General features: G+C 41.9%; 1 protein-coding gene across 1 annotated transcript in view; it reads left to right on the top strand.

Annotated features, from left to right (window-relative positions):
• Positions 1-16,640, top strand: part of TRPC5 (transient receptor potential cation channel subfamily C member 5) — a 322,611-nt gene that overhangs the window by 161,463 nt on the left and 144,508 nt on the right. Inside the window, exon 3 of the mRNA XM_054471093.1 lies at positions 7,673-8,194. Within this exon, the coding sequence (XP_054327068.1) occupies positions 7,673-8,194 (522 nt within the window). The remainder of the gene's footprint in view (positions 1-7,672; positions 8,195-16,640) is intronic.

The raw sequence follows: 16,640 nt of genomic DNA, 5'->3' as shown, positions 1-16,640 counted from the left end.
CTTGCAAGACAGCACTGGGTTAACTTGTATTAAGTTAGGTAGAACATTAAAAAGTACACAAAATAGAATTGAAGGGGGGTGCTCTTACGGTTTCCATATGTCACAGTTTTGCCTAGGTGAAGACTAAACCATTACTGTGCTGGGGAGTTTGCTTTTGATTAAGATACATTTTTTTTGTTTTGTTTTGTTGAGACAGAGTCTCGCTCTGTCACCCAGGCTGGAGTGTAGTGGTGCAATTTTCCCTCACTGCAACCTCCGTCTCCTGGGTTCAAGTGATTCTCCTGCCTCAGCCTCCCGAGTAGATGGGATTATAGGTGCGCACCACCATGTCCAGCTACTTTTTGTATTTTTAGTAGAGATGGGGTTTCACCATGTTGGCCAGGCTGGTCTCGAACTCCTGACCTCAAGTGATCTGCCCGCCTAGGCCTCCCAAAGTGCTGGGACTACAGGCCTGAGCCACAGCACCTGGCCACTTTTGTAATACATTTGTTGTTATAATGATAGGAACCATGTTTGTTGAGAACCTAGTATATTCTAAAACAAACTTATCCAACCTGCGACCTGCAGGCCACATGTGGCCCAAGACAGCTTTGAATGTGGCCCAACACAAATTCATAAACTTTCTTAAAACATTATGAGATTTTTTGGGTGATTTTTTCTTTTAGCTCATCAGTTATCATTAGTGTTAGTGTATTTTATGTGTGGCCCGAGGCAATTCTTCTTTCAATGTAGGCCAGGGAAGCCAAAAGATTGGACAACTCTGTTCTAAACCCTATGTAGAAAATACACAATCTCATTTAATCCTTATAATTTTGCCCAGCTGCTGTCATTTTCCCATTGTATAGGCAAGGGAATTGAGATACAAAAAGGCTAGTAAATGACAAAGCCAAGCAAGATATTCTTAAATTGCACTGTGAAAGTGTGTCTGGAATTCATTCCTTCTGGTGGGTTCATGGTCTCGCTGACTTCAATAATGGAGCCGTGGACCTTTGTGTTGAGTGTTACAGCTCTAAAAGACGGCACGGACCTAAAAAGTGAGCAACAGCATAATTTATTGTGAAGAGGTGAAAGAACAAAGCTTCCACAGCATGGAAGGGGACCCGAGCGGGTTGCTGCTGCTGACTGGGGTAGCCAGCTTTTATTCCCTTATTTGTCCCCACCCATGTCCTGCTGATTGGTCCATTTTACAGAGTGCTGATTGGTCCATGTTACAGACTGCTGATTGGTCCATTTTACAAACCTCTAGCTAGCTACAGAGTGCCGATTGGTGCGTTTTTACAGAGCACTGATTGGTGGATTTTACAAACCTCTTATAAGATAGAAAAGTTCTCCAAGTCCCCACTCGACCCAGGAAGTACAGCTGGCTTCACCTCTCAGAAGCCCTCCTCAAAATAGTGTGGACACAGTCACTCCTCTTTCCATCTCCTGATCATCTGCTGATTTAGTCACTATCCAAAGTACTCTGATTATCTTGGCCCCTAGATCACAGTTGTCCTTGACTTCAGCCCAATACGTGTCATCACTCTGGACAACTTCAGCACCCACCCATGTGGAAATGCAGCCAGCATCCTGACCCATCAGCTCCTTGACCTCCCCGCTCCACTGACCTCCACATTCACTCTACTTCAGCCCATTGCGCCCATGACCAACCCGCAGCTGGTCATCATTCAGCACTGCTCCACTGTGGACATCATATCTACTAGCACCCTACTCTCTGTCCACAGTCTCCCATCCTCCCAGTTTGCCTACTCTGTCTTTTCACTTCAGAGAGACCTCAAGTCCCTCAATGCCTCCATTTCCTCCCAGACTTGTAGCCCTTACCTATCTGATCTAGTCTTCAAGTGCAATCACCTGAACTACTTCATCCTCAACTTCCTCTCACGTCTGGCAAAACCACAATCCTGAATCTATCCAAAACCTGAATTTTCCATCCCCACATCTGGACTGTCAAAGCTGCTAGAGAGAGAAAAAAAAAAAGCCATATTCTTCTGTGCATCACTGCCATTACAAATTTACAGCTGCTAATTTACCCAAGATTTCATGACTGCTAGGCCATCCTTTTACTTTCCTTTGTCTTCCTCTTTCTTTCCCGTTAGCAAATCTTCCATACATTGAACTCTCCCCACACACCCTGCCAACTTCTCCTCCCTCACTCAAAGCATCTGATCTCACCTCCCATTTCAATGAGAAAACTGCATTTTTAGATGGGAAGTACTTCAGCTTCCAGCCTTCTTCAATAACAAACTTACTAACACCTCCATTCAACTCACCTTTTTTCCTCCAGTCTCTGAGGATAAGGCATCCTTATTCCAGACCAAGATCAACCTCCACCTCACCCCAACCTTTGCTCTGGACCTCATCTCTCCTCATCTCTTCAGGCACACTGATCTACCCACAAGCCCCCTCTTTCCCTTGTTTACAACTTCTTCCCTCCTCCCTGGGTCCTCCCCCTGATCTAATCAAGGTGCTCAAGATGCAGCCTCATCTCTTCACAGCCACATTTCATTAAAGAGGCCTGGGATATTAGGCCAGAAACTCAGACAAGGGTGAAGCCTTGTTTTAAAAGCTAGGGCACAGGTGCAGAAGAAGCTGCAATTCAGAAACTAACAGAACAAGACTGTCCCATTGCGAAAGCCTCAACAGTAGGAATTTGGAATGATGGAACCTGAGGCAGGCCTCCTGAGTGCTTCTTATTTCAGGCCTTGGTTGCCCTGGAAACTGGGGCTGGACAGAGTCCTTGGAGTAGACAGGTGGAGCCACTTGTGAGGAAACAAGGGCAGGCAGAGGCTGATCCTGTCCACTCTTGGTTTCAACTACTATTGCTGGCTGAAGGCTCTCACATCTATATTTTCAGCCCTGACTTCCCCTTCAAGATTCATGCTGGAGTTATACAATTTCCTGCTGCTTTCCCGGTAGGGACTTCAAAGTTAACAAGCACAAGACTGAACTTTTAAAACCTTAAACCTGCTCCTGTATGCACTATCTCAATTAGTGACACTACTGTTCAACCAGGCATTGGAATCTAGAGACTCAATACCCTTGATTTCTTCTCCCTCCCTTCCCTGACACATCCAATGAATGCCTTAAATTTGTTATTTTTATCTATCTCTAGAATCACTATCTAATTTAAGATCCTTGCCATCTCTTCACCTGAACTAATGATATCTTTTAACTAGTCTTATTCTGAAACACATGGTGGTATGCTTGGAGCTGGCTTGCACCAGCTGGTGAGAGCGGGTTATCTGCTCCTCTTCCCAACTCCGTGTTCCATGATGTCATATTGGTAGCATGAAACTGGCCACAGCGGGAGTACTGACACCACAAAAACTGGCAAACACCACAAAACAGGATATTTTTTCCTCCCCTGTGGAGAGCTGGTTGTTAAACATTTATGAGCATGATTACCACTGCCCATTTCCCACACTGTGGCCAAACTAATCAACTATGCCACTCTCCTGATTGAAACCCTCAGTGGTTCCCCGTGGTCAACAGATACCATATAAATTCCTTAGCACAGCATATGAGGCCTTTTATCATTTGGCCCTTGCCTAAATGTCCAATTTCTTCTCCCATCTCTTTTTAGTCTCACAACTTATGTGCTAGCACGAAGGTCACAAACTGGTTCACTCGAGCCAAATTGGTTTCACATATGTATTTTGCTTGGCCTGCACACTGTCTTTAAAATTTTTGAGCCAACATTTATAACTTTAAGAGCTTCTACCCCCAAATTCATGTTTCTGGCTTCTTTTCAAAAATTTACAACACTGCTCCTCACTTGTGTTTATGACAATTTACAGGAGCTGAGTAGTAGCTGCCCCCTTGGAGAGAGTCTCTGCAGTTTACCAGTTTCTGTCATTCACTCGCCCAAATTATGCATATACACCTACACCTGGTCCTCATTTCTGTTACCTGTTTGGCCTGCATTTTAGATAATGTCATAAAATCTAGATTATTATCAGAATCTTCTGACCCTCATTATAGAACTTTCTCTTCCTTTACTTTGGCTGTCCTGATGATAGTCCATGGTCTCTGCATAGCCTGGGAAGGAATAAAAACAGCAAGATGATGAAGGAGGACAAAGCAGAAGCGGTAGAAGGAATAAAAAGAAACCCGTAGTCTATGGATCAGTCCCCACTTTGAAGCAATAGAATTGTGAAAAATACAGGCAGAAATGTCCCAAGTTTGTGAGACCTCGTAGTAGTTCCCTGCAGAGCTAATCATCTAACCCTTCTTGGAGTCTTGGGACGTCTGCCTTCTCAGCTGGACATGGGAAGGAGAGGTCCAAGGAAATTAGCTCATATTGACCCAAATCGTGGGAGTCAGGTTTGTAAACAATAGAGTCAATTTCTCTTTTCTTTTCTTTGCTTTCTTATTGGAGACAGGGTATCACTCTGTTGCCCAGGCTGGATGGAGTGCAGTGGCATGATCACAGCTCACTGCAGCCTCGACCTCCCGGGCTCAAGCAATGCTCCCACCTCAACCTCCCTACTAGCTGGGACTACAGGTGCTTGCCATCACACCTAGCTAATATAATGTTTTTGTTTATTGTTTTTTGTTTTTTTAGAGACAGAGTCTCACTATGTTGCCCAGGCTGGTCTTGAACTACTGGGCTCAAATGGTCCTCTCACCTCAGCCTCCCAGAGTGCTGGGATTACAGGCGTGAGCCACCACGCCTGGCCCAAGAGAGTCAATTCCTTAATGTGAAAATAGGAAATTTAATTTATTTTTGCTGAGTGCCTGCCGTGTGTCTAGCACTGTGCTAGATGCCATAGAGGAAACAAGAGCAGACCAGGACAACTCTGCCTTCAAAGAGCTCATAACCTTATCAAGGAGGCAAAAAGTACGTGTGTGAAGTAATTTGAGAATAATGTAAGACAGCATCAGAAAAGTGATTTTCTTGCATGTAACCTTGTGCCCACAATATTTGAGCGGGCAGCAAGAGATAAGCTCAAAGTTAAGAGGAGGAGCTATTGAAGAAGCCAGAACTTGCAATGGCCCTTGAGTGGCAGAGAAATGGGGCGAGAGACCATTCCACACAGGGGATCCACAAGGATATACACACAGAAAGCAAACTGTGAGTGGCAACACTGATAGGAGGAGAAAAAGCAGTCTGGGTGGGAGGGCAAGGTTGGTCACCGTAGACCAGTTTTCTTTTTAAAAGGTTTCCTCTCTGGTGTTAGGTACTCAGGAAGCCGAATGGAGAATCATAAAGTTCCTTGTTAGACAATATAATCGGATAGTTTCAGAAAGCATTTCATATTCTAGGCATAGACAACAACAACCTTTTGGCTCTATCATACAAGTGGGGCTAAACACTATTCACGGGTACTGCTGTGTGTCTTGGACAGGACTGGCAGCACTGCCTCGGAAGAAAAGAAAGGAAAAGAGTAAGAAAAGTAGAAAGAATAAGGAAGTGGGGAAGAGAGAGAGAGAGTGAGGAAGGAAGAATAGCATGGTAGGAAGCAGACCCATACCCATAATCTAACCCAGGGAACCCTGTGCTAAAGGTTAGCCTCTCTTCCCTCCTGCTCAGCACTTTCAGACCCTGACAGAGATTGAGGAATGCCTCTGCCTAGAGAAAGGGCAGATTTCTCAGATCTGAGCTCGCTTCTTCCTGGGCAGACTGTGACAAATTTCTCACTTCCCCATCTCTCCCAACTCTAGGCTTTATGCTGATAGTGTTTATGTTCATTTCCAGGCCCACTCAGACCTACTTCTTCCTTAGCCTGTAGGCTTATGTTAATTTCTGAGATTACTCTTTCCTATGTCCAATTTACTTTATGAGCCAGTTGCTCACTTCCTGCTGTCTTGTTTGTAGCTGCTCCCTCTAAATGTTTAACAATGTTTACTCGCTGCTCCATCCTAGCCATTAATGACCATTATGCGGTCAGCTTTCAACTATTCAGAGGCTGATGCAAGCACTCAGTGAAGGAAACAGGTTTCTTGCAAACTCCTCCTCCTCCACCTTTCTCCTACTCTATGTTTTCTGGCCACTTCCCTGTTTGAGAATCCTGCGTGCAAGGTGGGAGGGAGGCAATGATGTTGAAAAACAGTTAACTCATCCCTTTGTCAGTTCCCCAGCAACTGTGGTTGTTGTTTTATTTTTTAAAGAAGTTTTGAGAGTAAAAAGAACCTATTGATTAAAACACGATTTGTCTCTCTGCTTACATTTACAGAGATAAAATAATTAAAAACAAAACAAGAATCCCATGATTTGTCTATTCGATGAGACTCCCAATTATCCATGGTCTGTCCTACCCAGTTAAAATGAACATTTGGAACTTTTTTGTCCTAAAGTGTAATAAAAATCAATATTTCCCAATTTTCTGGAATCCTATCCATGTTTTGAATACTCGGCTCCACCTCTTAAAGCCTCTGTTGCCTCTGTTGACTATTCCAGCCCTCCCCTTCTCTAGCTCTAGATCCTACCGCACTTAAACTCTTCTATGAGTCTAGCAAGCTGCCTCAGTTTCCCTACTGGACTGAGAAAAGACTGGGTCCCAAAAGAGACATTTTTTTTTTTTTGAGACTGAGTCTTGCTCTGTTGCCCAGGCTGGAGTGCAGTGGCGTGATCTCGGCTCACTGCCAGCTCTGCCTCCTGGGTTCACGCCATTCTCCTGCCTCAGCCTCCCAAGTAGCTGGGGCTACAGGCGCCCGCCACCACGCCCAGCTAATTTTTTGTATTTTTAGTAGAGACGGGGTTTCACCGTGTTAGCCAGGATGGTCTCTATCTCTTGACCTCATGATCCGCCCGCCTCAGCCTCCCAAAGTGCTGGGATTACAGGCGTGAGCCACTGTGCCTGGCAAGAGGCATTTTAAAGTTGAAAGATTTTTTAATTCATTGATCAGGTTCTGCACACTCACCCGGAAGTGCTCCTGAATACCCAAAGAAGCCCCCATCTTTCACCTATAGCTGCTATTTACACTAAACATTACATCATGGACATAGCAGTTTTATCAATGGTACTTTTGCTATCAGTATCCCCTCCCCAAGCAGAGAAGTCTTCATTTTCAGAGTACTTCTTCCTGACCCTAACGAATTATCTTTACCTTCCTGGGACCTACAGGAAGCTGGACAAACCCTGTCTGGCCTTGGGCTTTGGTCCCCTCAAGTTATATATATAGCCTCTACTGCTCATTTGGAACTGAGCAGATAATACTATGTACTGTTACCAGTTTTATGAAAGTTTGCTCTACCCAAGTAATTCTCCAGGAGGTCAGGAAAAATGTCCTTCACCTCTCTGTGTTCTCCAGTATGTCTCAGACAGAAATGGGCATGTTGTCATTGCATAATTGACAATTTGACTCTAGAGCTTGGCTCTAGAGTCTTGCTTGGGTTTGAATCTTGGCTCTGCTGACTAAAAACTTTGTAACCTTAGGTGTGTTCTTTAATCTCCCTCTGTCTCAGCTTCTTCATATGGGAAGAGTATTTACCTCACAAGGTTGTTGTGGAGATTAAATGAGTAAAGACATGTAATGTGCTTAGAATAGTGCCTGGCACACAATAAGCATCCCACAAACATTAGCTATAAGGAAGGAGGTTTAGGAGGTCAAAAGAATTGAAACAAGAATGGAGACTCTAATTCCTGAATCGCCAGCATTTTATAGGCCCGATGCGTCTCTCTCCAAACTTTAATCCTGCCCTTCTATTCTTCTCATTTCTTGTACCTAGGTCCCCACTCTGATGATGGACACGCAGTTCTCTGAATTCACACCGGACATCACTCCCATTATGCTGGCTGCCCACACCAACAACTACGAAATCATCAAATTGCTTGTCCAAAAACGGGTCACTATCCCACGGCCCCACCAGATCCGCTGCAACTGTGTGGAGTGTGTGTCTAGTTCAGAGGTAGACAGCCTGCGCCACTCTCGCTCCCGACTGAACATCTATAAGGCTCTGGCGAGCCCCTCACTCATTGCCTTATCAAGCGAGGACCCCATCCTAACTGCCTTCCGTCTAGGCTGGGAGCTCAAGGAGCTCAGCAAGGTGGAGAATGAGTTCAAGGCCGAGTATGAGGAGCTCTCTCAGCAGTGCAAGCTCTTTGCCAAAGACCTGCTGGACCAAGCTCGGAGCTCCAGGGAACTGGAGATCATCCTCAACCATCGAGATGACCACAGTGAAGAGCTTGACCCTCAGAAGTACCATGACCTGGCCAAGTTGAAGGTGGCAATCAAATACCACCAGAAAGAGGTAAGCTGAGCTCATGTCTGCTTTCAGGGAAGCTTAAGGCCTCCAAAGTCTGGAGCAGCAGAGCAAGAATCAGCATTTTTCTACCATTTAGCCCTCTAACAAGTAAATGGTTGGGCAGGCCTCACAGCTAGGCCCATTTATCCGAGGCACAGACAACCTTTTTGTATTTTCCTTATGGCCAGACAAGTAACCATCTGATTCTTTGGTGGAAAAGCATTCATGCATTTAACAAATGCTTACTAAGCACTGTTCGGAGTGTTTGCGATACAGAAGACAGACACCGACCCTGCTTTCATGGAGCTTACAAGCTGGTAGTGGATATAGAGTAAATGATCACTTTAATGAATATATAATTATCTACTAAGATATGTACTCTGAAAGAACAGTGCTCTGTGAGAGCACACAACAAATGATCCTATCCTATATACTGGGGACATAGTGGGCAGTGATTACAGAAGGGTCACTGTCTGGATGCTGGTAATTGTTAGCACAACTGAATCCCTGGCAGCCCCTTAGCGAGAAGGCTAAAAAACACATTTGAAAGATGAAGTCGTACTCAAGGTTTGTAGTTCAATGAAAGGCTGGAGCAGGATCTGCTATGGTATGACCTCCAAAATGTTAGGTTCCACCTCGTTGAGGGAGGTCAGTTCAAGCAGGTCACAGGTGAGGCTTTGATTTCCAGTTAGGGAAGATTTACAATCAAGCAGGTGTAGTTCTATGCCATCTTATCAGACAGTTTGGGAGAGCCTCCTAACAAGGCTAACTTAGCCCTTTAAGGAAGCAGCATGACACCACAGAAAAAGCAGAGACTATGGAGCCAGAGCAACTGAGGATAGAATTTTAACCCACTAGCTGTATGACCTAAAGAAACTCACTCCTATTTTCAGGGCATTAGTTTTCTCATTTATAAAATAGAGATGAAAATAGTTTCTTCACTTCATAGGGGATTGTGAGAAATAAGAAAACTAGCATTCAGTGCATGGCACCAGAAGCGCTTTAATGTCCATTTCCATCTCTTTTGCATGCTACCTGGAGTCAAAGCAGCTGAGGGGTGCCTGCCAGCTGAAGGGCAACTGGCAGTGCCATTCCTTCATGGATCCAGGCTCTGAGGCAAACCTCATTGTGTGTTTATGTGGTCCCTTTTTCTCAGACAAAAATAAAAGTACTACGCCTTAGAAATGAGGCAAAAAACAAATACCAGGGCAACCTGGAATGGGATAAAAAATGAAAAAGAGCAACATGGAGATTGAAAGGGCTATACTGGAGGAAGTGGTAAATGGTTAGGCCCACCCATGAGTCCCGTTATTTTATTTTTGCCATTTACCTGCTTTAAGTTATTTCAATAAGCCTGGTGTTGTGCTTACCTCCCTGGAGAAGTGTAAAGATAAAATAAAATAAAATAAAATAGGTAATGTACTTAGGCATAGCGAAATACCGAGCATACAGTAGCAGTCAATAACTGTTAGCTGGGCGGGGTGTGGTGGCTCACGCCTGTAATCCCAGCACTTTGGGAGGCCAAGGCCGGCAGATCATCTGAGGTCAGGAGTTGGAGACCAGCCTGACCAACATGCTGAAACCCAGTCTCTGCTAAAAATACAAAAATTAGCTGGGTGTGATGGCAGGTGCATGTAATCTCAGCTACTCCGGAGGCTGAGACACAAGAATCGCTTGAACCTGGGAGGCAGAGGTTGCAATAAGTAGAGATCATGCCATGGCACTCCAGCCTGGGCGATAGAGTGAGACTGTGTATCAAAAAAAAAAATTTACTATTAGCGGCTATAATTATTCATTTTTATTTTTACACATGGAGGACTCGTGGCATATGGTCTAATTCTGTGCAGTAAAATGACAGGTAATAGATATAGTAAAGGCCCATCCTTCTCTTATCCCTCCCTCTCTCCCACAGCCCTGCTGTTGATGTGAAGTATCAGTTATTGTGTTAAGCAGTCTACTGTATCTACACTTTGATATATGTATATATTTCCATTAAAGATGTATATTTTTGTTTCAGTGTTTTTTCACTTTACATAAATTGTTATAATACTGTGAGAAAAAAAATCACAGATATTTTTAGAACATGAATTGCTTCCAAGTGACAGAATGGTTAACGGGAATAAAATAGTTTTTAAAAAATAGATAATTGCAGAATGCAACTAAAGTTTACAGTCCTCACCCCACTGAATATGAGATAAACTTTACAATTTTAGGCCCCCCATTCTCTTTAAAATTGAGAATGCATTTATTTTCAAACAATTTCACTGCAATATTTCATCAATTTTTGTGTTGGTAGGTCACCTTCTGTTGTATGGCTTGACTCTGCTTGCTCATATGATCTTCATTTGCCAGTTTTAGTTACTGTTGCATTTGAAAACCAATGTGATGACTTTCTCACTCTCATGGGGATCTACTTGTCATATGATCACTTTTGGATTCTACATTAACTGCCCTCCAATCCTCATTAACCTTCTCATTATTTTTTCCTCTTTGTTTTAGTCCTTTTGCTGTCCAGAAACTTTGTCCCTTGTGTTCTTTATTCCATAATTTCTTATCATTGTTTTTACATAATATCTTTATGCTACTATATTTTCATATATTTCTCAACTATCATCCCACTAATCTGAATGTGCCACAGGGTTTTATTTCTTCTTGTTCTCTTGATTAAGCATCAGAGATTCCAACATTGTTTCCAGAGTCCATTCCTGTGTATGTTGAAGTGGACTTTTTATTGTGGTAAGATATACCTAATATAAAATTTCACATTTTAACCACCTGTAAGTTTACAGTTCAGTGGAATTAGGTACATTCACATTGTGCAACCATCATCACTAGGATTCATTTTTGAAGATGCACAAGTTTTGGAGTGTCTATTTTACTTTCAATAGTGAACCTATCTAAGTATGGTTTCATATTTCACAAGGCCACATTTTAAAAATTTATTTATTTATTTATTTATTTATTTATTTATTTATTTATTTATTTTTGAGACAGAGGCTCGCTCTGTCACCCAGGCTGGAGTGCCGTGGCACAATCTCAGCTTACTGCAACCTCCAACTCCTGGGTTCAATCGATTCTCCTGCCTCAGCCTCCATAGTAGTTGGGACTACAGGCATGCACCACCACACCCAGAACATTTTTGTGTGTATTTTTTTTTTTTTTTTTTTAGTAGAGATGGGGTTTTGCCATGCTGGCCAGGCTGGTCTTGAACTCCTGACCTCAAGTGATCTGCCCACCTGGGCCCCTCAAAGTGCTGGGATTATAGGTGTAAGCCACCACACCCAGCCTATTTTTATTATTTTTAGAGACAAGGTCTCACTTTGTTGCCTAGGCTGGTTTCAAACTCCTGGCCTCAAACTCCTGGCTTCAAGTGATCTTCCCATCTCAGCCTCCCAAAGCACTGGGATTACAGATGTGAGCCACCATGCCCAGCCAGCTAAATTATGTTTAATCCATAACACTGGCAAAGTAGCACCTCTTAACTATTCAATATTATGGATATTCAGCAGTAATCAAAGTAATTTCAAAAGTAAGTAATCAAAGTAATTTCAAAAGTAAATTACTTTTTGAAAAGTAATTCAAAAAGCACTCTATTTATGCAAAGATCAACAATTTTAGGCCTGGTGCTATTCACTGATATTTGTGAATCAAATAAATGAAAACCATGGTATTTAGTAGACTGAATTATTTCAATCAGGTCACATCAAACTCTAGCTCCAGGTATACAGCCGGGATAGTGAGTGACTGTCAACTTCAACGTCAATAGTGATAAAGACTATAATTCCAAAGAGCCACCGAAACTCAAATATGGCCTAAAGTTTAGTCTCATAGCCAGAGACTTCAGAATCATTTGGAGATTTATATTTATGTATTTTGCTCCAAATTTTCCAAGATAAATTATCTTAGCAACGGCCATACATCAATTCTAACATAATTAGTTTCTCTTCAAACTAAGCCACACTGATTAGAAAGGCAGGCTTGAGAAATCATATATATCTTAAAGTTTATACTCCAAAGGCATTGCTTCAGGAATGTAAAACATAATTTATACTCATCAAACTATAAATCCCTTCTGAATTGTGACTTCATTTCTAGAAAAAAAACTGTAATTCTTCCCAATCTGTGAATTAGAGTTTTTTAAAAATATGTGGTTTCATTGAGTCTCAACTGCATACAACCTCTAATTTCTCTCTATTCAATTCACATGTCTAGTTTAAGGCTGAATAAGCCCACCTTCTTAAACAAATCAGCAATGTCCTTTTTGGGGTTGTGTTTTTGTGATTTTAACTTTAGCATATAAATTTAGCTCAATGATGTGAGCTACTGAGGTTCCAACAGTTCAAGTGTCTGTGAGAACTTCATTCTCAAAAGTCCTTGATTTGAGGAATCAGACTGATAAGTCTGTTCAATAAATATCCAAAATCTGGTCTTAAAAAAATAATGAAACACTCCTACAGTGCTTAGGGCCACGAGCATAAAAAAGTCATGATTTTGATCTTTATTTTATCACATTATATAATACACTTGATTTTTGCAGTATAAACTCTTCTCATGTAGGATTGGATGAAACTAGGCAAACCAATCTTTCCTTTCGATGCAAATAAATGAATGAAACCTAACTTTATGCTTCCATTATTATTATTACTATTTATTTTTAGTTTTATTTTTGAGACAGAGTTTCACCATGTCACCCAGGCTGGAATGCAGTGGTGCCATCTCGGCTCACTGCAACCTCTGTCTCCCAGGTTCAAGCAATCTTCCCACTTCAGCCTCAGTAGCTGGAACTACAGGCATGCACCACCACGCCTGGCTAATTTTTGTATTTTTAGTAGAGAGAGGTTTTACCATGTTGGCCAGCTGGTCTCAAACTCCTGACCTCAGGTGATCCACCTGCCTGGGCCTCCCAAAGTGCTTGGATTACAGGAATGAGCCACCGCGCCAGTCCTATGCTCCCATTATGTTTATGGCAAGTTAACTCAGCTTTTCCATGTTAGATAAAATTTCTCAAATTCTTTGAAGGCATATAGTTTATATGTGCTAACTCATCAAGAAAAAAACATATTAACAAGTGGGTCACACCCCAGGATCTAGTGGAACACATTTACCCTGAGGGTTACATATCGGGAGCCCCAAACCAAGATGGAAAGGACATTTTCTTTTTCTTTCAAATGACCTTCATACCCAAAAGAAGGCTGTAGGGGAATGGACAAGAATTATTTCCCAGGAACAGAATTATTCAAAGAGAAACAGCCTCTAAATGATAATGAAATAACTGAACTAAAAGAGAAAAGTTGTCTTTTCCACTTGATTCCATGCTTAATAACAGTTGGACTGTGAGGTTCTGTCTTCAAGGATAGGTGGGATTACTTCCTCAATGTCTGTAATCAGGAATAGGACAGAGCAGATGCATTACTTCTCCACTCTCTAGTGCCATACCTGATGACACCTTGCTAAATCTTTTAAAGTGTGCTGTGATTCCAACTGGGGAAAAAAATGAAGAAATACCCAGTACAAATGGAAATTTTCTCAATGAGTCGAGGTTTGTGGGGGAGAAGCATCAAGAACTCCGGCACCTGGGTTAAGGACCCAAAGATAAGCCCATTCACCTCTTAAGTTTCAAATAGACAACATGTCTTTTTAAAACTTGAGATTAAAAGCTGTATTTCACACAGAACTTTTTTTTCTTCATAAAATGTGCTGCAACAGAGCTGATTTCCAAAGCTAGAAGCTAGGGGTTTGCCTACATTAAAAACTTAGAAGTTATAGTTTCAAGAAAGGCGTGTTCCCCCAAGTTTAACTAAGAATAAAGTTGCTAGAATGACCAGTATTTCCAGAATTTGTCATAATATAGAGGCATGTGTATTTATGCGCGTTCAATAACAGATTTTGTTAATGACACCTTTTTTTTTTTTTTTTTTTTTTAAACAGAGTTTCGCTTTGTTGCCCAGGATGGAGTGCAGTGGCATGATCTTGGCTCACTGCAACCTCCACCTCCCAGGTTCAAGCTATTCTCATGCCTCAGCCTCCCGAGTAGCTGGGATTACAGGTGCCTACCACCGTGCCGGCTGATTTTTTTGTATTTTAGTAAAGATGGGGTTTCACCATGTTGCCCAGGCTGGTCTCGGACTCCAGAGCTTAGGCAATCTGCCTGTCTTGGCCTCCCAAAGTGCTAGGATTACAGGCGTGAGCCACCGCGCCCAGCCTGTTAATGACATCTTTGATTAGAGGAATCTGAAACACTAAAGTTGTGTTTCATAACTGTGGCCCCCTTGTCCACCTTATATGAATATTTGTGGTAAACTTAAAATTATCTTTTGAGATGCCTTCAGCATTTTTCTTTCTTTCTTTTTTTTTTTTTTTTTGAGACAGAGTCTCGCTCTGTCGCCCAGGCTGGAGTGCAGTGGCACGATCTCGGCTCACTGCAAGCTACGCCTCCCAGGTTCACGCCATTCTCCTGCCTCAGCCTCCTGAGTAGCTGGGACTACAGGCGCCCGCCACCACGCCCGGCTAATTTTTTGTATTTTTAGTAGAGATGGGGTTTCACCGTGTTAGCCAGGATAGTCTCCATCTCCTGACCTCGTGACCCACTCGCCTTGGCCTCCCAAAGTGCTGGGATTACAGGCATGAGCCACCGTGTCCAGCCGCCTTCAGCATTTTTCTAGGGTCTTTAAGATGAAATTGTGACCAGGTATAAAGACTTCAGTGATTTTCCTTACCTTGTAAAATGCAGTTCCAACCTTCATAAGTATAATGGCAGTCACCTCCAAGGATTATTTGTTACCCTGAAGAGATGTGATATTGGAAACTGACAGTTTTATTTATCAATACAAGTAATTCGCAAATAACTAACTTCAGGAACTAGAAGTTATTTTTTCTTTCTTTAGGGATTTTCTGTTGGTTGGTTGGTTGGTTGGTTAGTTGGTTTGTGAGCTTTCTGAGGGTTAAATAGACAGAAGAAAACCAGTTTTAAATATGGGCTGGAGGGAGTAGGATCTCTGAAAAAAATATAAGAAGTATTCCCAAGAGGTATCACTAAGTACATCTAGTCTATTAAGATAAGACTGTCAATACAAAAACACAATAGTCAGCTTTGATGTAAAAAAAAAAATCATAAAAATCAAGTTGGATCACAGTGAGTTAATAACGTACAGAGTTACATAACCCCCTCAGGAACAAAATCTTAACCTTAAATGGAATATAATTCATTATTTCCTGAAGGGCTTTTTCATATTGTTTTTTCCTCATTATTATTCCTACTAGAACTCAAGTAGACTCCACAAAAGAATTCAATTTGGTAAAAAAAAAAAAAAAAAGTCAGCTCCAAAGAATGAAACAATAGCTGATTCCAAACTCTAACTTTGGCATAAAGTAGAATAAGAAAACTCTTATCTCTTAGAAAACAGGTGTAAAACTATTGGATAATTATTTCATGTCAAATAGACTTTCAGGTATTGTCATACAAACTTTTTGCAGATGGGTGAATTTTCTTTTTAAGTTCTGGGGTACATTTGCAGGATGTACAGGTTTGTTACATAGATAAACATGTGCCTTGGTGGTTTGCTGCACTGATCAACCCATCACCTAGGTATTAAGTCCAGCATCCATTAGCTGGGAACCCATTTTTGATGCTCTCTCTCCCCACCCCAGCCCCCAACAGGCCCCAGTGTGTGTTGCTCCCCTCCCTGTGTCCATGTGTTCTCTTTGTTCAGCTCCCACTTATACGAGGGAACATGTGGCTTCTGGTTTTCTGTTCCTGCGTTAGTTTGCTGAGGGTAATAGCTTCCAACTCCATCCATGTCCCTGTAAAGGACATGATCTTGTTCCTTTTTATGGCTGCATAGTATTCCATGGTGTATATGTACCACATTTCCTTTATCCAGTCTATAATTGATGGGCATTTGGGTTGATTCCATGTCTTTGCTATTGTGAACAGTGCCACAATAAACATACATGTGCATGTGTCTTTATGCTAGCATGATTTATAATTCTTTGGGTGTATACCCAGTAATGGGATTGCTATGTGTGCTATTTGCACCACATTTTTAAAAATCCAATCTGCCATTGATGAGCATTTGGGTTGATTCCACGTCTTTGCTATTGTGAATAGTGCTGCAATGAACATACGCATGCACATTTTTCAGATATTCCTGAAAAGTCGTGATTTCATATATTCTGTCTGAATATCAGATATGTCATGCCAAAGGCTTTGAAAACTATTATTTCATTTGTTCCTTATTATCACTGAAGATAAGCAGAAAATTTATTAATAACCCTCATTTTGCAAATGAGAAAGGAGATTTGTTTAAGATCATCTGACAAAGCCAGAAGTATAACTTTAGAATCCTGGTACAATATTCTCTCTTACTATGTGCTGCTACCTTACGTTGAGTGAAGTTCTTGTGGGCCCATTTGGTAGCCTCCAAATTCACCACCAGGTAATTTAAGATGACCA

Source organism: Pongo pygmaeus, chromosome X, assembly GCF_028885625.2.
Source record: "Pongo pygmaeus isolate AG05252 chromosome X, NHGRI_mPonPyg2-v2.0_pri, whole genome shotgun sequence".
Lineage (NCBI taxonomy): Eukaryota > Metazoa > Chordata > Mammalia > Primates > Hominidae > Pongo > Pongo pygmaeus.
This window is presented reverse-complemented; position numbering and strand designations above follow the sequence as displayed.